General features: G+C 44.2%; 1 protein-coding gene across 1 annotated transcript in view; it reads left to right on the forward strand.

Moving 5' to 3' along the window:
• LOC310783042 (nuclear receptor subfamily 5 group A member 2-like) overlaps positions 1-20,214 on the forward strand; it is a gene marked incomplete at its 3' end in the record, with an annotated part of 27,501 nt that extends 7,287 nt beyond the window's left edge. The window contains 3 exon segments of the mRNA XM_083643824.1: positions 13,489-13,608; positions 14,372-14,519; positions 19,961-20,214. Of these exon segments, the coding sequence (XP_083499950.1) occupies positions 13,489-13,608; positions 14,372-14,519; positions 19,961-20,214 (522 nt within the window).
• Positions 20,215-24,000: the final 3,786 nt, after the last annotated feature.

Below are 24,000 nucleotides of genomic sequence, written 5' to 3' on the forward strand. Positions count from 1 at the left end.
TTGCACAGAAAGAGCCGGTAGAAATACTTTTTTACTTTTATACTTTATTACATTTCAGAGCCTGTATTTTTTTTAAATACTTTTACTTGACTAAACAAGTTGAATCAGTACTTCTAATTTGTGGAATGCCAACCTCTAACCATTAGACTTGCACTGTGTTTCTCTTTGGTTCTTGGTTTCTGACGAGAGTCCCCCCCCCCCCCCCACACACACACACTTTTCTACCTCCCCCCCCCCCCCACACACACACACACACTTTTCTACCTCCCCCCCCCCCCCCCACACACACACTTTTCTACCTTCCCTATCTCGGAAACAACGGGTGCATTGTGGTCATCAGAGATTTGTGGCACTCCCTCAGACTAACAGGAACATGCTTTCTTTATATTGGCTGCTTAGATGGATACTTGGCTGATCGTTTGCTACAGTTTAGTACTGAAGAGTTTTGTTCCAAAATAAGAGAGACCCATTGGGGGCGGGGGGGGGGGGGGGGGGGGTGAAGGAAGTTGTAGTTGTAAGGATTATGGGTATAATGTCAACTTTGATACTAATAGATGGTTATTTTCTCTTTTCAGACTAATTTACTGATTACTGGAAAATCCCGGCTGCAAATAGGATTTAAAGGGATAGTTCACATTTTTTAAAGTCCAGCCCGATTTGCTAATTACCACTGATGATGTTGATTGGTCGAGTTCTTTCTCAACACATTCCTTCCTGTTCTGTTCCTCATAGCAGCCATAGTAGAAATTTGGGCAAAAATGAATGAAATGTCAATGTGCTCACGTCCTGTATGTACGAGCTGATGAAGCTCACTGAAATCTCATCCACACTGCACACAAAGCAAATAGGCCATTCTAAAACTAGACTAAAATGTGAACAGTTTTCGTTGACTAAAACTAGACTAAAATACTTATGGTTTTATTTGACTAAGATTAGACTAAAATGCTAAAACTTTTAGTCGACTAAAACTTGACTAAATAAAAACAGGATGAGGTTGACTAAATATGATAAAGACTAACAAGGACATTTAACACGGGACTAAGACTAAGACTAAAAAAAAAAATAGCCGACAAAATTAACACTACATTTTAGCAAAGCCTGCAATGCCATATCGGGGTGCTACTTTGTCTTTGTCTTTATTTAAGATCCCCATTAGCTACAGCACAGCTGCAGCTATTCTTCCTGGGGTCAAACAACTTGCATAGTTTCAAGATATCACATACAAAATTTACATTCTGTATAAAAATACATTCTGTACAAACGGTACAACTTCAGATATTACATCCATACATACATACATACATACATACTGTACCTTTCAGGATATTGCATAGTCAGAATTACCTACATACCATTACAGATGTGTAGAATATACATACAACTACATCACATATTATGTATACCTAATATATACCATTACCATATTTGACTTTGAGACTCAGCATGAAGAATGAAGGCTGAGTCTCGTGTGGAGGCTAGAGCCTGATGCACACATGTGCACGAATGCACACACACGGCTAACAACATGTGTGAATGACAAGCTGTCCTCTTGCCGATTCAGTTGTGTTTCTAGGCTTTTCTCTGAACTCCTAAATAACATATAATATATATATAATAATATGCTACCAACGCTACAATCAGCCTATTCGACAAGTTTTTTATTCTACAGATTTGATAAGTAAGTCAGTGCACTCAGTAGCTGCTTTCAGACTCATTAGGTTCTGTAAATGCATTAGGGCAATTAATACAACAATATGTTGAGATGAAAAATAAAATCTCCTTTGAATACGACGGATCAGGATGTTGCTAAACAAACAGCTTCAATAGACTTCCGGGTGCAACTGCTGATGGTTTTAAACAGCAGTTCATGGTGAAACCATGCCGTCTTGGAACACCAACTGCTCCTTCATACTTTAAGTTAGACACTCCATTTAAACTTTAAAATTTTCACCACTTTTAGGACTCTATCATCTTAACACATTCACTGCCAGCCTTTTTTCAATACTGTAGTTAGCTTCTGCCAGAGGGTTTTTTTGAGGATTCTGGCTCATTTTACAAGAGCCGAGGATTCTTTTCTGCTTTGACTTTGTGAACACAAAGTTCACAAAAGTACTAATAGAATGTGTGCTTTCTCTGTCTAAAAGAGTTAGTTTGTAGAGTTAGTAGTTATGTAGATATTAGCCGTTGAGTACAGCATGGTTTCAGAGATTTTCAGAGAGTTTTGAGATAAATGGATTTTTAGAACCACCTCACGTGCCTGTGATTATGGGTGCCCTTGGGCAAGTCTGTATACTGTATTGTGTTTGTGTGTGTGTGTGTGTGTGTGTGTGTGTGTGTGTGTGTGTGTGTGTGTGTGTGTGTGTGTGTCTCCAAACTCCTCCCTCCGTCTGTGCTGCTGCTGCTGGCTCCGCGGCCGCTCTCGGGCAAGTCTGGATTACTGTAAAACGGGCTCGTTCGTTTCTTGGGGTGTCGGCTGAGAGCTTTGATGAAGCTTTTGCGATTCTGGTCTTATTTATGCTCAAAGGTACTCGAGTGTGTGTGTGTGCGCGCGCGTGTGTGTGTGTGTGTGTGTGTGTGTGTGTGTGTGTGTGTGTGTGTGAAATCGAAAGCGTTTTCGCCCAGCTATTTCCTTGAGAATGGCTTTCTCCCGCGGCTGTTTTTGCTGGCTTTCTCTCTGTCTGGAGAGCACTGTCGCCACTTAGCTGGTCGGTAAAATAGATTATACACATTCTCTTCCTCCAATATTGGTATAGGAGACGTAAAAGGGGTTGATCGATGTCCCACCGTCAAATTTTTTTTTTTTTTTTTAAGCCGAGATATCTCGTCTTTGGCACTCAACGGTTGGATCCTGTAAGCCGAGATATCTCGTCATTGGCACTCAACGTGTTAATTCAGTATCTTTTATATTGTTTGAGAATTTGCAGTTTATGTTTTATATGATTTTCAACCTTTATAGTGGGACCCTATGGAGCAGGAAGTCACTCTAGCAGGCTGCACTTCTTACTAAATCCACACATTTCAAAACTGTTACAGTTCACACAACTTTAACACTGTATACATATTATACATTAATATAACCCTTTAGCTACTTCTGCTCTCACTCACAAAGTCAAAATATAAGTGATTTGATGTATAGTTTTTGAGATGTCTCTTTGCTGATTGGCTGCACCATGTCACACACATCTGATGTCTCTGTGGTGATTGGCCGCACCATGTCACACACATCTGATGTCTCTTTGCTGATTGGCTGCACCATGTCACACACATCTGATGTCTCTGTGCTGATTGGCCGCACCATGTCACACACATCTGATGTCTCTTTGCTGATTGGCTGCACCATGTCACATACATCTGATGTCTCTTTGCTGATTGGCCGCACCATGTCACACACATCTGATGTCTCTTTGCTGATTGGCTGCACCATGTCACACACATCTGATGTCTCTTTGCTGATTGGCCGCACCATGTCACACACATCTGATGTCTCTTTGCTGATTGGCTGCACCATGTCACACACATCTGATGTCTCTGTGCTGATTGGCTGCAGCCCATCCTGAGGTGGCCAACAGGGACAGTATGAGAAGGAAGCAGAAAGAGCTGTTTCCATTCCAGGCAGACGATAACGGCCGGGGGAATGTCAGCTCTCCACTGCAGCTCCATGCTTTGCTCCTCTACATTGTTGTTAAATACAGCGCAGAATAGAAGCTACTGACTGCTGGGATTGCTTGTTTGCTCTGCACAACACCCCCACCCTCAACCCCCACCCTCAACCCCCACCCTCAACCCCCACCCTCAACCCTCAACCCCCACCCTCAACCCTCAACCCCCACCCTCAGCCCTCCACCCCCACCCTCAGCCCACACCCTCCACCCCCACCCTCCACCCCCACCCTCAACCCCCACCCTCCTTTGGCCTTTGTCACATCTTGCATTTAACCCCCCCTTCCTTCACCTGTTGCACGTGGAAGATGCAGCCAAGGGAAAAGCGAGGAAGTGCACACAAAGGACAGCAGAAGGGCCGGACAATAGAGGCGATGTGGTGTAGACAGACAGGCAGTTTGAGATGTGGTGTAGACAGACAGGCAGTTTGAGATGTGGTGTAGACAGACAGGCAGTTTGAGATGTGGTGTAGACAGACAGGCAGTTTGAGATGTGGTGTAGACAGACAGGCAGTTTGAAACATCATAGAGGTGATGTGGTGTAGACACACAGGCAGTTTGAGGTGATGTGGTGTAGACACACAGACAGTGATGTGGTGTAGACACACAGGCAGTTTGAGATGTGGTGTAGACACACAGGCAGTGATGTGGTGTAGACACACAGGCAGTTTGAGATGTGGTGTAGACACACAGACAGTGATGTGGTGTAGACAGACAGACAGTGATGTGGTGTAGACACACAGACAGTGATGTGGTGTAGACACACAGACAGTGATGTGGTGTAGACACACAGACAGTGATGTGGTGTAGACACACAGACAGTGATGTGGTGTAGACACACAGACAGTGATGTGGTGTAGACAGACAGACAGACACACACACAGACAGACAGTTTGAAACATCATAATGTCACCAAGAATATTCTGATGTATTTGAAGGGTTGAAAAATGAGTTGAGATATCCACCATGTGTAGACAGAGACAAAATAGATGAGAGTAAAACTAATCAAATAAAATGATTGTACAGAAGCTAAAACAACAACAACAAAATGACATGTATGTTATTGGATGTAAGATGTTTTGGAAATGGACTCTCTGGATGAGTGTCAGCTATAACACCAACAGACAGGCTCCTTCCTGTTCCTGTTGAAGGCAAACTTATTACTTTTGGAATGACGATACCAATACCAATATTTTTTTAGTGCTATTCGATATCTTAGCACTGTCGCCTCGAAGGTTGTGGGTTTGAACCCCGGTCCGTCCAAAAGGTCCTTTCTTTGGAGTTTGCATGTCCTCCCTGTGCTCATGACATGTATGTTAGGGCTAATTGGGGCCGTGGAGACTGCCCGGTGCCGTTTGGGGCCGTGGAGACTGCCCGGTGCTGTTTGGGGCCGTGGAGACTGCCCGGTGCTGTTTGGGGCCGTGGAGACTGCCCGGTGCTGTTTGGGGCCGTGGAGACTGCCCGGTGCCGTTGTGTGGTTGCAGCTCTATGCTTCACTTACAGTGGGAGTCACTGTACAGGGAATAAGAGAGATTCAATCTCTTTACATTTGACCATTTTCTTTTATTTTCCTGTCAACCATTTTATGTGAAGCACTTTGAATTGCCTCTGTGTATGAAATGTGCTATACAAATAAACTTGACTTGACCATTTTAATGCAAACAAACAAACAAACAAACAAAACACAGTTAGTGACATTATTCAGTTGAGTGATATTCTTACCGGGGTTTAAACAGCATTAAACCGTCACGGGACACTAGAACCTTCCAGTCTAATGAAAGTCTTTGAAGTGAGTTGCAGCTCCTCACAGAGTGAAGTTTCACTACACCTCCCACACCACACAGACTCCTCCCACACCACACAGACTCCTCCCACAGCACACAGACTCCTCCCACACCACACAGACTCCTCCCACAGCACACAGACTCCTCCCACAGCACACAGGAATGACTCCTCCCACACCACACAGACTCCTCCCACACCACACAGGAATGACTCCTCCAGGCACACACTGTGTCTGATATGAAATCATCATGAAAACTATATGGACTGTGTCTGATATGAAATCATAATGAAAACTATATGGACTGTGTCTGATATGAAATCATAATGAAAACTATATGGACTGTATCTGATATGAAATCATAATGAAAACTATATGGACTGTATCTGATATGAAATCATCATGAAAACTATATGGACTGTATCTTACATGAAATAATAATGAAAACTATATGGACTGTATCTGATATGAAATCATAATGAAAACTATATGGACTGTATCTGATATGAAATCATAATGAAAACTATATGGACTGTATCTGATATGAAATCATAATGAAAACTATATGGACTGTATCTGATATGAAATCATCATGAAAACTATATGGACTGTATCTGATATGAAATCATCATGAAAACTATATGGACTGTATCTGATATGAAATCATAATGAAAACTATATGGACTGTATCTGATATGAAATCATCATGAAAACTATATGGACTAATCAAAACTATATGGACTAATCAAAACTATATGGACTGTATCTTACATGAAATAATAATGAAAACTATATGGACTAGCAGTTGTCAGGAAGTGGATGGCACTGACTGACCAAATATCCGCCCCAATCAATAAACTAATATAATGTAATCTCCTGCTCAATAAGCCTCTCGCTCCTCATTGTTGCAGTTTTTCAGACATTTTGCCTCATGTGCGCAGATGCCTGAAAAATGGCAACAATCCGGCCATTCAGGGACCAATTTAGCTGCATGATGACTTTACAAAGTGTGAAAAGTGCACTCAGAAGTCCTTCAATCCAATGTGATGCACTGGTGAAGGCTAAGAGGTACCAGGTTCACTGGTGAAGGCTAAGAGGTACCAGGTTCAGGAGCAACTTCAACATTATGTCGCCCGGGTGTCCCGGTCCGGGTAGTGTAGCAGTAGATTCTCTGCCTACCAACACAAGGGTCGCAGGTTCGCGCCCCCGTATTACCCCCGGCTTGGTCGGGCGTCCATACAGGCACGATCGGCTGTGTCTGCGGGTGGGAAGCTGGGATGAGGGTATGTGCGCTGGTCGCTGCACTAGCGCCTCCTCTGGTCGGTCGGGGCGCCTGTTGAGGGCGGAAGGGAACTGGTGGGAATAGCGTGATCCCTCCCACGTGCTACGTCCTGCTGGTGAAGCTCCCCGCTGTCAGGTGAAAAGAAGCGGGCTGGCAGCTGCACATGTATCGGAGGAAGCATGTGTGTGTCTAGGATCGGCAGAGGGGGGTAGGGCAGCAGGGGGAGTCTCACACCTCAGCAGAGAACGTTAGATCAACATGAACGAGCAGCAGGTCTGCTCCAACAGGATTTCCACCTACTGTTTTTTTTCGGAGCAAAAATCCTTTTTGGCCGTCGCCAAGCGCGTCCGATTCCTCTTGGAGGGGAAGCACGCGTAGGTCGCCGAGACCTCTCCGCTTCCTCCAAAACCCCCATCACCGCACCACAACCCCATCACCACACCACACACCCACCCCCACCCCCACTCCCACCCCCACCCCCCAGATGAGTGCGTCGCTGCCTGGTCACCAGATTGGACCTCTCCTCCCAGACAGATATATGGTTTCATTCACAGGGACAGTAATTCTGTCACGCAGGCGTCTGTCAGCGTCAATGTGTGTCCGGGGCTGTTAGCACCCAGCAGCTCTGACAATTACTGACCGCCGTGTCCTTCGCTTTACAGACAATATTGTGACAGTGAGGAGGAGGTGCAATCTAAAATGCACATACACACACACACACACACACACACACACACACGCACACGCACACGCACACGCACACTCACACACACACACACACACACACACACTCACACTCACACACACACACACACACACACTCACACTCACACACACACACACACACGCACTGATGTAATGGGTGTGGGGGAGGGGTTAGGGAGAGGTGAGCAGGTTGGAGAGGTCGTTGGCGATGCTCGTAAATCCAAGGTGACGAGACGCAGGAAAAGCTACCCTGGACGCTGTATAAATATGACACCAGGACCCCCCTCTCTTTATGGTCACCCCATTTCTCCGTCCATCTGTGGCTGTGTTTTGTGGGGTGATGCCCTTGCAGGTGGGTTTTAGTGGGTTTTGACGTGAGATTGATAGCAAGTCCGGAGTAGTATTTTTTATTTTTATTTTTTCATCAGAATCCGATTTATTGGCTGAGTGACCCAATCGCCAGAATAAGATGTTGGCAAATTAGAAACGTTTGAAACCTTTATGTTGGGAAAACGTGGCATTTTACATTGACTGCAAACCTACAATCTCAAGATCAATTTGGGAGAGAAAAATGTGAAAATCTCGCTAAATTCAAGACTTGTTACAGGTGAGATTTGAACCCTCAGGCACAAAGGGTGTACGTCCACATCTGTACCAACTGAGCTAACGAGCCTGTTAGCACTGCCCACTCGGTAGAGTCATACTATGGATCTGTAGAGCCGGAGACCAAGTATTATAGTTTTGAAGGTATATTCCACCCAAATACTACCTTTTGTCCAAGTACTTGTAGTTTTGAAGGTATATTCTGTGCTTTAAAACACAAGTACTTAGACAGAAGTAGTATTTGGCTGAAACATTCCTAAGCACTTGGACATGAAGTAGTATTTGGATGGAATATACCTTTAAAACTATATTTGGAGAAGGTAGTATTTGGTTGGAATATATCTTCAAAACGAGTACTTGAACAGAAAGCAGTATGTGGATAGAACATAATACTTAGTGTCCAGCTCTACAGATGCATAGTATGGCTCTACCAGCTAACAGGATGGTTAGCTCAGATGGTAGAGAACCAGACTTTAACTTTCTTGGTGCTGTGGGTTCAAATCTCACCTGGAGTGAGTGTTTATTTGTTAATGATCTTTCACTTTCACTAACAAATGGGCAGGTAATCATAAAGTGATGATTCAGTACTCATAAACTACTGAGTATGATGCACCACTTTACAATAGGGTACACAAAAAGAGTAACTAATGGTCAGGTAATAAATAAGTAAGAGTAACTATTGACCAGGTAATAATTAAGTAATGATTCAGTACCCATTAACTACTGTGTATGATGCACTAATTTACAATAGGGCACACAAAAAGATAACTAATGGTCAGGTAATAAATAAGTAAGAGTAACTATTGACCAGGTAATAATTAAGTAATGATTCAGTACCCATTAACTACCAGCGTTGGGGAAGCTACTTTGAAAGCATAGCTTAGGAAGCTACCAACTACTTCACCATTGAAGTAGTTGAAACTACAGCAAAGCTACCCTGGGAGAAATGTAGTTTAGGAAACTACAAGCTACGCAGAAAAAGATATATGTATGATATATGAAATAAAATATAATAGCCTACAAAAAAGCGCAACGCCAGCTAAAATATGCCTCTTAATTGAGTTTATTGACACAACAGTATGAAAACTTGGAGAAATCAGATGCTAACCCCTACACTGATGTTGAGGAACAGCTCAACGGGATGAGCAGCTGCTTCTCTGAGGCCATTTACACCTGGCGCTAACATGCGTTTTCTGTGATCAGATTGCAATCAGATTGTGTTTTATCACTTGAAATGCCAGGTGTAAGTAAACACCCCCAAAACGCATTGAAGAAGGATTGCAATCTGATCGATGGCAGAAAACGCATGTTAACGCCAGGTGTAAATGGCTTCTCTGTCTCTGCATGAAGGGCCGAGTGTCGGTTTGATTCCCGATGGATGAGAGATGTTGTTCCTCAAATCTCTTTAACATCGCTGGAAACACATCGGTTGACAGAGCGCCTCCTACAGACAGTCAGCCCACCACTCAGTCACTTTTGAATGGCAACAGCCAGAGGAAAGAGTGAGACGTCTGACCTGGTGGCACAGAGGGTTAGCTTGCTGCCCAGCAGTATTGAGGCCTCAATCTCCTTTGAGGTTGTGGGTTTGAGTCTCAGTCAGTTTTGAATGGACAGCCAAAGGAAAGAGAAGAAAGTGCCCGCAGATTAGTTACTTAACTATTTCTAAATGGACTAAAAGCTAGAATATATCATTGTGACCTATAGCCAGCCACTTCAAAAGTCATACAGAGAGAAATACAGCATCAGTGGCAGAGCCTTTGTGGTTCACTGTGTATGTCAGCTGCTTTCAGAGGAAGAGGTTGTGAGTTCTAACCTGGAATGTGCACAGACTGAACTTTCATCTGTCCTTCTTGAGGCAGCAAAGTTATTTGTATTTGAATAAAAGTGGAAATAGGCATATTAATAGTACTAATTAGAGTAGTAATAATAACAATAATAAATAATATTTTTGATAGTGCAGATAATCATATATATTTTAAATAACACTAAATAATAAATTAAGTTAAATTATATTTACACTAAAGTCAGGTGCTTTCATCACATTCTTTATGTTATCATCCTTTAACTTGTGCTTTTTTGTCTTCCATCCATAATTTATAAAAGATATTTTCAGCCATTGTATACTTTTTTGACAGATGGATGGTGCTTTACAGCAGAAATTGGGTAAGAGAGCTGAAAATGGATGAGAGACATAGTGTGATAAAGAGAGAGAGGTAAAAAGTTAAACCAGACAGGTCAAACCTTTCATAGTGCACTGTGAAAAGTTCAACCAGCCACACCTGAACAATCACACCCAGGTGGTGCTAATTAAGTGTCTAAAGGTGCTGACAGGGTTCTGCGCAACCTCGACTTGGAGCCTTCCCGCAGCCGAGCGGCGACAGCGAGACTGTGCATACTCTAAAGGTAACTCGAACGTACACCTCAAAAACACTAGGTGGCTTGTGGTACACTCATGTCCATTACATATGATCCTATCATGTTGTTTACCAAGAACTTGTAATCATGTCAGTGGGGGGACATTTTATTGTCCCTCCATTACAAAACTCATTCCGGTGAGGTGAGCCTGCAGAAGGCTTTGCTAGATGAGGGACGCAATATTTTTTTTCCCATGATGGCGAAGGCTAGGCGAAGGCATGACCCGCCCCTCTCTGCCTCTGATTGGCTGACTGTACTCGGCTGCTCCCACCTTCTTTCCAGGCGAGCCAGAAGTATGTCAAACGTGAGCAGCAGGTGCAAAACAATCATTAAATCAACAAGCATGAGATACTTCATTATATGGAACATTACAATTGCAAACCCTATATCTGAGTTATTTAGGCCTACTTAGCCTATTGCACAGACGTGTAATTTTTTCTTGTCATTCCAAATGTAATCACATTGTTGCTCTGATTAAGTAGAAGTACAGTTATTTGTGTAAAAAAATTGTTCTCCCCCCCTGACCTCTGCAGAGACATGAGCTGAGGGTTATGAGACAGAAAACCACAGAGAGCTGAACTTTTACTGACATCGGAAGTACATTTTGTGTTTGTGTGGAGCCCTTTGGCTGCCACTAGGCTTAAAAAAAGCTTTTGAAAAACTGCTCTAGACTCAGTATATGACATGTCTGGATCTCTTTGCAGTCTGTCCACAGTGTCCATTTCTGTGGATCTGTGTCGCTCTGTGTATCTGCCTGTAGGAGGCGCTACGCTGGTGATGTTAAAGACAGGGCAGTGCTGTAAGATGTATCCTCCATCGGGAATCGAACCAACAGTCTACCTGTCAGACAGAGACAGTGACACAGCCGCTCAGCTGACTGAGCTATGAGCTGTTAGGAGTTAAGCTTTTGATTTCTACACACTGTATTCACACTGACAATAACACAGAGCATAAAGAGTGAGATAGGTGAGATTTGTACCAGTGAGTTGAGCTAGAGTCAGGGACTGACTAGTCTCCTTCATCAGCTTATTTCTATCAGTGTTCAAACTACTGGTGATGATAAAGAAGGATCACTGCTGCAGCTTATAATGTGAGTACTTTTAAAGAAATTGCCTGAGGCTGGGATTGAACCAACAACATTTGCACATCACACAACATTCACATGTTTATCTGAGTGAGCTATAATCCACTTTCTCTTAAGCTCTTATCATATTTAGTCAACCTCATCCTGATTTTATTTAGTCAAGTTTTCGTCGACTAAGTGTCTAAGTATTTTCATCTCATCTTAGTCAAAGAAAACCGTAACTATTCATTAGAATTTCTAAACGTATTGTAAAGATATATTAATCTGTTATTCTGGAAGTGTTTTAAGGTTTGAATGCGCAATACAGACACAGATGTTTAACTTGTTCTTCTCTTCTGATTGGATCTCTTCTCAATTCGTCCCTCCCTTGCACAGAAAATACTTTTTTACTTTTATACTTGAGTACATTTCAGAGCCTGTACTTTTTTACTTTTACTTGAGTAATTTAGTTGAATCAGTACTTTTACCAGAATCTTTTTTACACAATTAACTACTTAAGTAAAGAAAGTGTGTACTTTTCCCATCTCTGCTGTATGTCTCCTCCATCGGGAATTGATCCAATAATCCACCTGTCAGGTAGCAACAGAGACACAGTGACTGATCCTGGCGAGCTATGAACTGTTAAGAGTTCGTCTTCTGAATTCTACACACTGTGTTCACACTGACAACAACACAGAGCATAAAGAGTGAGATAGGTTGGAGTTGAACGAGTTGTTGATCTGACTGAGCGAGAGTCAGAGACTGACTAGACTCCTACATCAACTTATTTCTATCAGTGTTCAAACTACTGCCGATGATGTAAAAAGGGCATGACGGGTGCTGCCTGAGGCAGGGATTGAACTAACAACCTTTAAAGAATGTTATGTTACCTTTATGAATGTTTTCATATTGTAGCTTTAAACCTTGATCTGTGACTGTTGAAGTAGGGCTGACAAGGAGATAAGAGAGGAATATGAGTGTGTGATTTGAAAAAGAAAGTTGCGCTTCACAATTAGGAAGTTCTTTACCGGACTTAAGAGCCTGAAAATCTTCAGTAAATATCCTGCAGTCTTCTTTTTTTTAAGATAGGACAGTAGGCAGACAGGAAAGGTGAGGATAGAGAGAGAGGGGATGACATGTGGCTAAGGACCTCAGGTCAGATTCGGACCCGAGCCTCCATCGTATGTGCTACCAGGTGAGCCACCAGGACGCACGGTATCCTGCAGTCTTTGATATGTCACCTGAACCAGATCTTTCCAGGTACTAAATCGGCTGGGATCCAGTAGATCTGGATGCTGATTGATCTGTGTGAGGCCACCAAACAGGTTTCCTCGAGTCAGGGAGTGGCGTGTGTGTGTGTGTGTGTGTGTGTGTGTGTGTGTGTGTGTGTGTGTGTGTGTGTGTGTGTGTGTGTGTGTGTGTGTGTGTGTGTGTGTGTGTGTGTGTGTGTGTGTGTGTGTGTGTGTGTGTGTGTGTGTGTGTGGGGTGAACAGGTCATTGTTCAGAGGGCATAATGACAAAAGCTCTGTTCCATCTGTGAGCTTCTGTCAGCTGTTTTTACTCTGATGGTTTTGGCTCCAGTTTGGATCTCATTATCAGTTTCTCATCTTGCTGCTGATTCCTCTGATCCATGTCCACTGCCAAGGCTATAAAGACCATGTGCTAAACTGAGTTACACTGGTTACACTTCAAGGCTCGACAAGTGGCACACCCATCAAAGTCTGAGGACCCAGAGGGAGATTCAAAGAATATTGCACTGACTTCTCATTGATTTGGACCACCAAGAAAAAAGGAAGAAAGCCGTTTGTGAATTGGAATGGTGTAAACGCAGCAGAATTGTTCCTGACTGTCTTTGTCTCCGTCTCTTCCTTTATCTCTCTCCCCTCTCTCTCTCTCTCTCTCTCTCTCCCCCCTACCTCTCTCTCTCTCCTCTCTGCCTCTCTGCCTATATGTCTCTTTTGTGCGTGTGTTTCTTGTAGGTGGGAGATCAGATGAAGCTTCTCCATAACTGCTGGTCTGAGCTTCTGGTCCTGGACCACATCTTCAGACAGGTGCAGCATGGAAAGGAGGATAGCATCCTGCTGGTGACCGGCCAGGAGGTACAAGCTACAAACACACATTCTCCACCAGCAGGGAGGGGTTAAAACAATGTGGTGAAGAAGGCTGATCCATGACACGACTTTGAAAGAAGAATAGTCCAACTCTTTGGAGGAGATTAGCCTTCTTAAACACAATGAGCTCCATTCCCTTTTTACCTGTGGGTTTAAAAATGTAGTTTTACACACACACACACACACACACGCACGCACGCACGCACGCACGCACGCACGCACGCGCGCTAACCAACCAAAACCTGAATGATGTTTCAGTCTAATGGACTTAAACTAGGAGCAGACTCAACCTGATGTCAGGAGATCTGATGTCAGGAGAGCGTCCTGTGTCCATGGGAGAAAATTTATGTTTGGGGCTACTTTAAAATCAGAGAATACAAACTACAAACTTTAACAAAATATATATATATATATATATATATATATATATATTTCTCTCTCTCTCTCTCTCTCTCTCTCTCACACACACACACACACACACACACACACAGGAGTGTTTACTGATACCAAACAATCTGCAGATTAAAACGAAACAAATCACACCAATAGGCTACTTTTACTTTTATTCCCATGTCAGACATCTCTGCTTACTGGACATAGAGTTGTATAAGGCCCGCCTCCTGCTCTGCAAGGCCCGCCTCCTGCTCTGCTTCCAGTCAGACTGTGCTGTGAGAAGCAGAACAGACTAGAAGATGTGGTCTGTGCTGTCCCAGGCTCTGGCATGTTGGACATAAAGCTGTGTGACTTGCAGGTGGAGCTGTCGTCTGTGCTGTCCCAGGCAGAGGCCACCCTCTCAGGCCTGGTGCAGAGAGGTCAGGAGCTGGCTGCCAGGCTGCACGCACTGCAGGTGGACCGCAGAGACGTCGCCTGCCTCAAGTTCCTCCTCCTCTTCAACCCCAGTGAGTGACCTCATGTGCATCACAGCTAAACATCTGAGTGACCTCATGTGCATCACAGCTAAACATCTGCATCAGCTGTGACCTCCAGCTGGTGATGATCATCAGGGAAATAAACGGCCACCAATAGTAATTATAGTAGTAGTAGTAATAATTCATATTTTCAGTGTTCATTTCTGCTTCTTCTTTTGTCTTAAAACACTTGATCTTCTCATAACGTACCTTAGATTTATCTGTAACACTTTACAATAAGGGTGCATGAATTAAAGGAACACTCGGGCGATTTTCAGCCAGCTTTGTATCATTACAAAACTAGAAGTGCACTCGGCCAATACTCCAGCCTGCTATGATGTGAGTCGGATCAGAACCCTGACCCTGAGCCACCCACATCCCCCCAGCCACCCCTCCTACCAACCCCTCAAACCCAGACTCTCTATGACCTTCCTATCCCTCGCTACGGCCCCCTTTCTCTGGCCCTGCCCCTTTCCTGACCACGCCCCCTCACACCACCCAGATACACCTAGTGACTCCACCCCTACCCAGAGCAATCTAGTAAGAGAGTGGCGTCAGCAGAGGTCCAAAATGCATGACATGTTGCCAATGAATAGCCAGCCCAGGAAGGAGGCTCGTGCTACGTTTGGATGCATAACTTAAAGCTGATAATATATATTTGATTCTTTAAACGTCAAACGCTTTCAAAGTACATCACAAACGGTCCGTTTTGCTGCAACTCGACAGCGCTGCTGAATCCAGAACCAATACTTCCGGGAACTTTTGTGAGGTAAAAACTGGTCCATTGGAGTGAATGGAGATGTCGCAACTCTTCTATTATATGGCTCTGCCCCTACCCACCCCACGAGTCAGCATTGTTTTTTCGGTGGAGTGTGCCTTTAACTAACTGTTCCCTTATTGTAAAGTCTTACCGATTTATCTTATTATGATATCTAATATTAATCAAATTCATTAAGACTTGTCAGGCTTACTCTTCCACTCTACACCCAGTCAACCATCTACACACATTCACCTGGAAAGCAGAAGACATGATTCTGCCATAATAACAGCAGCAGATATGATGTCTCTGTAATCTCTTCCTTTGAAGTTTCATCCTTTTAATTAGCAGTGATTGATCATGAATTGAGCTCTAAAAAGCGAGGGTCTGAACTCACATTAGCCGTCTGCTCTGCAGCTTAGAGGTTTTCAAAAGAACCCAACGGGATTCAGCTTTTGAAAATCAATCAACTTTATTGGGTTGCGGGGGCCAGCGGCGCTGATGCCGTCTCCGCAGCACAATTTGAAAAGCCATACTGACATTTTAATGGAAACGATGTCACAATCGTGGATTATCTGCGCTGCCTATTTATCCGGAAGGTTACAAGTGTTTTCTAAAACTGGTCTCTGTCCCCTCACATAAACACACTTAATTAAATTTCTGGGGTTGACAAAACCCATTATTAACAAAGACATCCTCTCCCATTGTCCACTAATGGCATTCAAAAGAAGCGTAATGGATGTCTCTATCCCTCGATGGCTGGAGGCACATTCACGCGGCGGCGTGTGCATATGGAGAGAGCAGACGAGGCTTGCTCAGATTCCCACAAGTGATTGCTATTTAGTGCTGGCTTGGCGGCCAACAAAGAGCTTTTGAATAGCGAGAGCACTTGTCACAGGCAGGAAATATTTGCCGTCTTTGCTGCTGTCGGTTTCTTTGCTCTCGCTCTCGCTCGTCTTCAGAGTCAGGTTTGTGTGTGTGTGTGTGTGTGTGTGTGTGTGTGTGTGTGTGTGTGTGTGTGTGTGTGTGTGTGTGTGTTCGGGGGTAATTTAATTGCCTGTAAGCGTTTTGAAAAGATGATTCAGAACATTGATTCAGAATGTTTTTTATTAAATATATATATACTTTATTTATTTAATTACGCTGTGAATGGATTCTCCAGGATGGGGCTCAGGTGATGCTGAATGCAGGTCCACTGTGAGGGCCCGGCTATTCTCTCTCTCTCTCTCTCTCTCTCTCTCACACTCTCTCTCTCACACACACACACACACACACACACACACACACACACACACACACACACACACAGAGCTTATCCAGTTGTCCGTATATTTCTATACTTCCCATTCATATTGGAGGCGCGTGATTTCTATTCGCACCTAGGTTACGCAACAACCACGCCCTGTGATTAGGGCTGGGTTAAAAAAAAATCAATTCTCCGATTTTTAATCGATTTTTATTTTAATCCTCGATTATCGATTCATATGTCCAGAGATCGTTTTTTTTTTTACATTTTTTTTTTTTTTTTTTTAATAAACAGGTTAAAATATTATGCTGTGTGTGGTAGTTGAAACATAGTTTCAAGTTGACGTTTATTTATGTTTGTAGTTGAAACAAAAACAAATACTGTAGGCTACATGAATGGAAATGTTTGATCATTAATATCTACTTTTAGAAATTATATAGGCTGAAATCAAATCACTGTGCATAATTGTGTCACTGTGCATAATTGTGAAAGTGTCTTTATTGACAGATGAAAAGGCTGTTATTTACCCTTTGTCACCACCTGGTGAGTAAATATGTGTAACTAAAACCATTAAAATTGACAACAGGTCTGCAACTTTTTCCCCCCGTGTATCTACTTGGCTGGTTGGGAACCCCTGTGTTACATAACTGGACATGTAATTCAGGGTACAGATCAAAAAACATTTTGAAACATATTGAAATCGATCGAATCGGAATCGAATCGAATCGAAATTAATCGATTCGCAACCTTGTGAATCGGAATCGAATCGATTCTTGAAATTTGAACCAATACCCAGCTCTAGTGGTGATGTTACAGAATACTATCAATAAACCACTGGTCTACTTGTTGCTGTGAGTTTTGTATTGTTGTGCTAACATTCTGGTATGATAAACATGGACCTGGAACCATTCTGCCTCTGTTTGAATCTGGTTTTCTATTTTGACACTTATGAGCACTCAGTGCAGACTCAGAGTAGTTAACTGTTTCTTTAATGATTAATACATGTCAGTTCGTGAATATATTAGTTAACTTAATCATTAGATAGTTGCTGATTAGTCGGTCAATTCCTGAATAGAGTGGTTAATGATTAGTAAATGTGAAAATAATAATATTAATAATTGAAAACAAAATATTAAAAAATAAATATATACCCCCCCCCCATATCAATTGGGTTAGGGTATGGTCGTGGTTAAGAAAACCCTAATCTTAACCACATCTATTTGACTTGCTGCATGTGCTGTGTGTTTGAGCTGGGCTGTAGTCCAGTGGTGAAAGACCATGCCTTCCAACCCAAAGGTTTGTGGTTTGAATCCCGGTACGGACACTAAAATCTTTTCAAGTCCTTCATTGGGAAAGCCATAACAAAACTGCCTAGAGATCCATTGTAAGTTACCTAGCTGATGGTCTAGGGGTTAAGGCGGTCACCTTAACAACCGCATTGTATGCGGAGAAGTGCAGGTTCGATTCCTGCAGGGGATTTGAAGTTGTCTCCCCACACCCCCCCCCCCCCCCCTCATCCCCTCCTCTGCTGCCTCCTTCCTTCACCCTGCTCTTCCTCTGCCATCTCCTGGCTTCCTTCACCCTGCTCTTCCTCTGCCATCTCCTGGCTTCCTTCACCCTGCTCTTCCTCTGCCATCTCCTGGCTTCCTTCACCCTGCTCTTCCTCTGCCATCTCCTGGCCTCCCTCCTCCCTCCCTCCTCTGCCATCTCCCGGTCTCCTTCCTTCACTGTGTTCTCACTCAACCACTCTCACCATCTCTGCAGGGACTGTGCCCGCTCCCCTCTCTCCTCTGCGGGTCAGTCCCTGCAGAGATGGTAGAGTGGTTGAGTGCAAACAGGGTGAGAGGAAGGAAGCCGGGAGATACATACATAGATGGCAGAGGAGGGAATTTTGTTGGAGGACGGGAAGGGAGACAGGAGGGAGTTAGAGAAGGACAGGAGAGGTCAGACAGGGGGCCAGAGGGAGGGGTGATGGTGGTTGTCCGCTCTCTTGTCCCTCATCCTCTCTCCTGCCTTGTCTCCTCTCTCCTGCCTTGTCTCCTCTCTCCTGCCTTGAAGTCCTCTCTCCTGCCTTGTCCTCTCTCTCCTGCCTTGTCTTCTCTCTCCTGCCTTGTCCTCTCTCTCCTGCCTTGAAGGCCTCTCTCCTGCCTTGAAGGCCTCTCTCTCCCTGTCCTCTCTCTCTCCTGCCTTGAAGGCCTCTCTCTCCCTGTCCTCTCTCTCTCCTGCCTTGAAGTCCTCTCTCCTGCCTTGAAGTCCTCTCTCCTGCCTTGTTTCCTCTCTCCTGCCTTGAAGTCCTCTCTCCTGCCTAGAAGTCCTCTCTCCTGCCTTGTCTTCTCTCTCCTGCCTTGTCTTCTCTCTCCTGCCTTGTCTTCTCTCTCCTGCCTTGAAGGCCTCTCTCCCTGTCCTCTCTCTCTCCTGCCTTGAAGGCCTCTCTCTCCCTGTCCTCTCTCTCTCCTGCCTTGAAGGCCTCTCTCTCCCTGTCCTCTCTCTCTCCTGCCTTGAAGTCCTCTCTCCTGCCTTGTCTTCTCTCTCCTGCCTTGTCTTCTCTCTCCTGCCTTGTCCTCTCTCTCCTGCCTTGAAGTCCTCTCTCTCCTGCCTCTCTCCCTGTCCTCTCTCTCCTGCCTTGTCCTCTCTCTCCCTGTCCTCTCTCTCTCCTGCCTTGTCCTCTCTCTCCCTGTCCTCTCTCCTGCCTTGAAGTCCTCTCTCTCTCCCTGTCCTCTCTCTCTCCTGCCTTGTCCTCCATGCAGCTCGGCGTGAGCTGCCAACATGATTTCGGTAAAAGGGTAAATTAACAATGTTTTAACTAATTTTTCTCCATCAAAACACTAATATTTGAGGCAATAATTATCTTTATCCTCAGAAAGCCCTGTGAGAAAATCCCATCAATCTGCATCAACCCCAAGAGTAATATCTCTGGGTTGCTTGTTACATTTTCAGTGCTGTACCTTTTCTCTGGGTAGAATTGAGCTTGAAATTAACGATATGATACATTATATTATGATATGAGCTATGAACGTGAACACAAAATATTATTGCATGTTTTTGTAGATTGTGTACATTGTGTAGATTACAATTATTATGCTTATTATTATTACTATGCTAAGGAAGGTAGGTGACCATAATTCATTTCAATGTCCGCTCTCGAAATCGCTGTCCGTTCTCAAGAGCTATTCAGTTGGTTCATGAAATCGCTGGGCTGCGTGCCCTCCAGTGTTTGTGGTGTGGGACAAAAGACTTGCTCCTGGCCAATCCCGGTGCTTGACCGCTGCGTAGTATACCTTTTAAAAACCACATTCTTATTTCCTCTTACTGTGTTCATTGTTGTTATGCACACACCACACCAAGGTAATGTCCTTGTATGTGTAAACTTCCTTGGTGATAATTCTGACCATGGAACCTGTGTGTGTGTGTGCGTGTGCGTACGTGCAGGTGTGAAGCTGCTGGAGAACCAGGCGTTCGTGGAGGGCGTTGCGGAGCAGGTGAACGGGGCCCTGCTGGAGTACAGCCTGTGCTCCTACCCTCACCTGCAGGAGAAGTTTGGGCAGCTGCTGGTGCGTCTGCCCGAGCTGCGCTGCCTCAGCTCGCAGGCCGAGGACTACCTGTGCTACATGCACCTGAACGGAGAGGTGCCCTGCAACAACCTGCTCATCGAGATGCTGCACGCCAAGCGCGCCTGCGCCTGAGAGCCGTGTGGCACGCCGCGCGGCGGGAGTGAGCCTGTGTCTGTGAGGGAGAGAGAGCGAGGACGAGAGAGAGAGAGAGCGGGTGGAGGTGTGTGAGATGAAAATCAAAACGTGAAGAAGACAGACTCCCATACCTTCCAACATTCCCGGTTTTCCCGCAGTCTCCCTATTTTGAACCTTTTCTCCAGCTCTGCTCCCAATTGGTAATTTCTCCTGTTAATCTCCCAATTTCAATCAAATGGCTCAGTTTGAAAGCCAGCGTGAAGCATCTGCTGTCATAACCAGGTGACCTGAGGTGACCTGAGGCATCTGCAGTATTGCACCATGTCATGATAGCTTGTTGGGAAGTGGGTGAAATAACGCTCCAAAGTTAGGCTACATTTTGTCGAGGGAAAATCTGGCATGGCCATTTTCAAAGGGGTCCATTGACCTCTGACCTCAAGATATCTGAATGAAAATGGGTTCTATGGATCCACAAGTCTCCCCTTTACAGATACAGCATCAATCAACAGAACAATGGATCACTGATGGAGCTTCGATGGATCTGACGGATCTGATTTTTGGGGGGGGGGGGGGTGCAGGTATGGACTGCGCAGGCAGGGGGGGGGGGTGCAGGTATGGACTGCGCAGGCAGGGGGGGGGGGTGCAGGTATGGACTGCGCAGGCAGGGGGGGGGTGCAGGTATGGACTGCGCAGGCAGATTGGGTCATTTTGCGATGGGTTTTGTCGGCGGGGTCGGGCGAAAGAAAACACAATTTAGGAGCTTGGAATGAAAAAGGTCCATCAAAGTGGTTTTGAGATTTTGAATGTTTCAGGTTTTCATATCCTGCAGAGCTAAGCTAATGAGACGTTTTTAAGCTGTATTTTCTACCCCGTTTTCAAAAATGTAACTTTAGAATTGTGTTGAACGACATTATATATGAAGACTTGTTTTGACCAAAATGTCAGACGCAGCTTTATGATTCCAAGGTCAACAACACTCCGAGACGTTCCATCCGAACGTCCCACACGAGATCTCATCAAAAGTGATGAAAAGAGCACAGACTCTGCAGACTGACGTGCTGTGGACACAGTTTATCAATCAATTACATTCCTTCACCACTAATTGGATTCTGGGCCAATAAGAAAAAGGTTGGCTAATAGTTAAGGTTAGGCAAGTCAATCTTTGGTTAAAGTAACATTCCACTTTGTTTGAATATGGAAGTTATTTCCTCACTTGACTATGAAAACCAGAATATAAACTTAAACTCGCCAAGATCAGCTGCAGCTGGACCAGTTTGTAGTGTTTGGATTTTTACTTCCCAATTATTTGAATGAGGCCATGACAATAGACTGAAACTGACGTTTAACACGTTCGTTAACAGATCCTGCTGTTGGTGATTTTCAATGGACGTTTGTAGTCCGGCGTTTTACAATGTAATTTCGCTAAATAGCATTTTTATTGATAGAAGAAAACATAGTGGAGGGATAATATTTAGGAGAGATAGTTCCTGTTTCGCAGACCGGATCTACTTTTATTTTTAAATCCTAATTTCAGTGTAAACCAACAATAGAAATGAGAATGGAACCAGGGTGCTTCGTTGTTTTCAAAGCACGATCTGTTGTTCGATCACGACATTTAACACGTTCACAAAATGTGTTCGATGTCAGTTTCCAGGCTGTTTTCATGGCTTCATTCAAACTGCATCTGATCTTGGACCGCTCTAAAGCGGTTGGACTTATCCGTCTTCTGCGTGTCGCTTGTACATCAAAGTATTGCTTCGTAAGCCAATGTGAGTGTTCAAAACTGGATTTTGTACCGTTTTCAAAAACCACTTTAAACGTCATTATTACATTACATTATTCCTAGATTTTCTAGATCAGGAGTGTCCAAACTTGTTTTGAATGGGGGCCACATTAGATCATGTGAAAATACCGGGGGCCAGCTGCTTAATTTTTGCATCATATGGGGTATAAAAGAAAATCACATACAATACAATTGTACTCTAAGGATTTTGTTTACCATCTGAAAACATTAGTTCTGCCTGTGCTGTTCCTACTTGGTGCTTGTCTACAAACTGTAATGTAATGTATCATATATGATACATAGTATGATAGTGCTGTCATTGTTGAAAAAATACAAGATTAACCAATACTGTGTGGAGGGCCACAAGCTGGGGGCCACTTCAAATCAGTCCATGGGCCGCAATTGGCCCCCGGGCCAGACGTTGGAGATGCCTGCTCTAGATGAAGAAAGACACACTTGGTCTCGTCAAACTAGACCAGCACTACTCATATCTCTGCACTTGTTCTTTTTTGTCACCAACCTTACAAAAAAAAAAAAAAAAAATTTTTTTTTTTTATCAAAGCTATATTATGAGGTTCAATATAATTTTGTTTTTTTTAATCTATTTAAATGTTAATATATTAATATATCAAAGCCACACGTGTTAATAAGCGCACATTCTTATTCAGTTAATCGTCTGACCATGGCTTTTTTCCAAGAAAGAGAGGGAGAGGGGAGGGGGGGAGGGAGGGAGAGAGAGAGGGGGGTAGGAGGGGGGGTGGGAGAAAAGCTGTGTGGGAGAGAGAATGAAAGGAAGCCATCGCTGGCCGGAGCTCTGAGGAGGAGGAGGAGGAAGACACACATCAACAGAGAGGGGCAAATGAACAACAAAGCATTTTTCTTGATGAAGCAGACATGCGAAAAGCAAAAGACTCATTGTTAAGTGTGAATTCAGTTTTCACCCAGGAGCCGTCCCAGTCCCATGTCCCAGCCTGGTCCCAGGCCCATGTCCCAGCTCCATGTCCCAGCCTGGTCCCAGCTCCAAGTCCCAGCTCCATGTCCCAGCCTGGTCCAGCAGCAGCGCAGACTGAGGGAAAACATGCATCTACTGGCCCGGGAGAAGGGAGGCTCCTTTGTAGAATCCTATTTACGGGTCGGCATCTTTGACAAAACAATGGACCCTTAAAAACCCTTCAGACGGACACATCATGTTCACGCTCGCTCAGTATGTCGGATCGTGTCAGACTGATATGTTTTTAGTGTCAGACTGATATGTTTTTAGTGTCAGACTGATATGTTTTTGGAGGCCGATATTTTTGGATGGAAGCTGCTGACAGCTGATATTTGATGCCAGGATTCAAAATATCCTCTTACTGCCAGTAATCATGTAACTACAGGATGCCTGATATTAGTTTTTTAAATCTGTCAACAAAAGATGCTGAGATGGTATTTAGTGTCGATATGCCAAAATCTTTCAAATTGACCCTTCTTTTTGCCCCCCCCCAGATCACTATTAGAGTATCAGCATCCTATTGGTCTAACCAGTGGGCAAGCCCACCCCTTTCCCCTGAAGATGCGGTCTTTGTTTAAGCTGTAATTCCTCAAATGGCCACTTGAGGCAGGACTCAGAAGTCCCGCCTTTCCTGTTAAAATGCCCCACTTTGTAACAGTAATTAAGCATCTTTACAGCCTGGACCGAAACACGGTTTAGGTCTATATCGCTAATTTCACCTTTTCATAACAACTGTAGGGGGTCGTTTTTTATACAACTCGCCTGTTTGGAGTAAAATAGATGATAGAAAAGGGGGTGATTGACACATCGCCTGTCCAGTGATCGCACAGCTTGTCGATCACGGACCAATTAGCAGGCGGAGCTGCAGCTCTGGGAAAACTCCCATCTGTGGACTCAACTCATTCCCTCCCACTCTGCTGACGAAAAATCAAGATGGCGACGGCCAACGAATCAACTCCAAACGGGAGACCAAAATGAATGGGATAGCTCTGTCCATATTATTTAGGTC

The sequence above is a fragment of the Poromitra crassiceps genome (genome assembly GCF_964638095.1).
Source record: "Poromitra crassiceps genome assembly, chromosome: 10".
NCBI lineage: Eukaryota > Metazoa > Chordata > Actinopteri > Beryciformes > Melamphaidae > Poromitra > Poromitra crassiceps.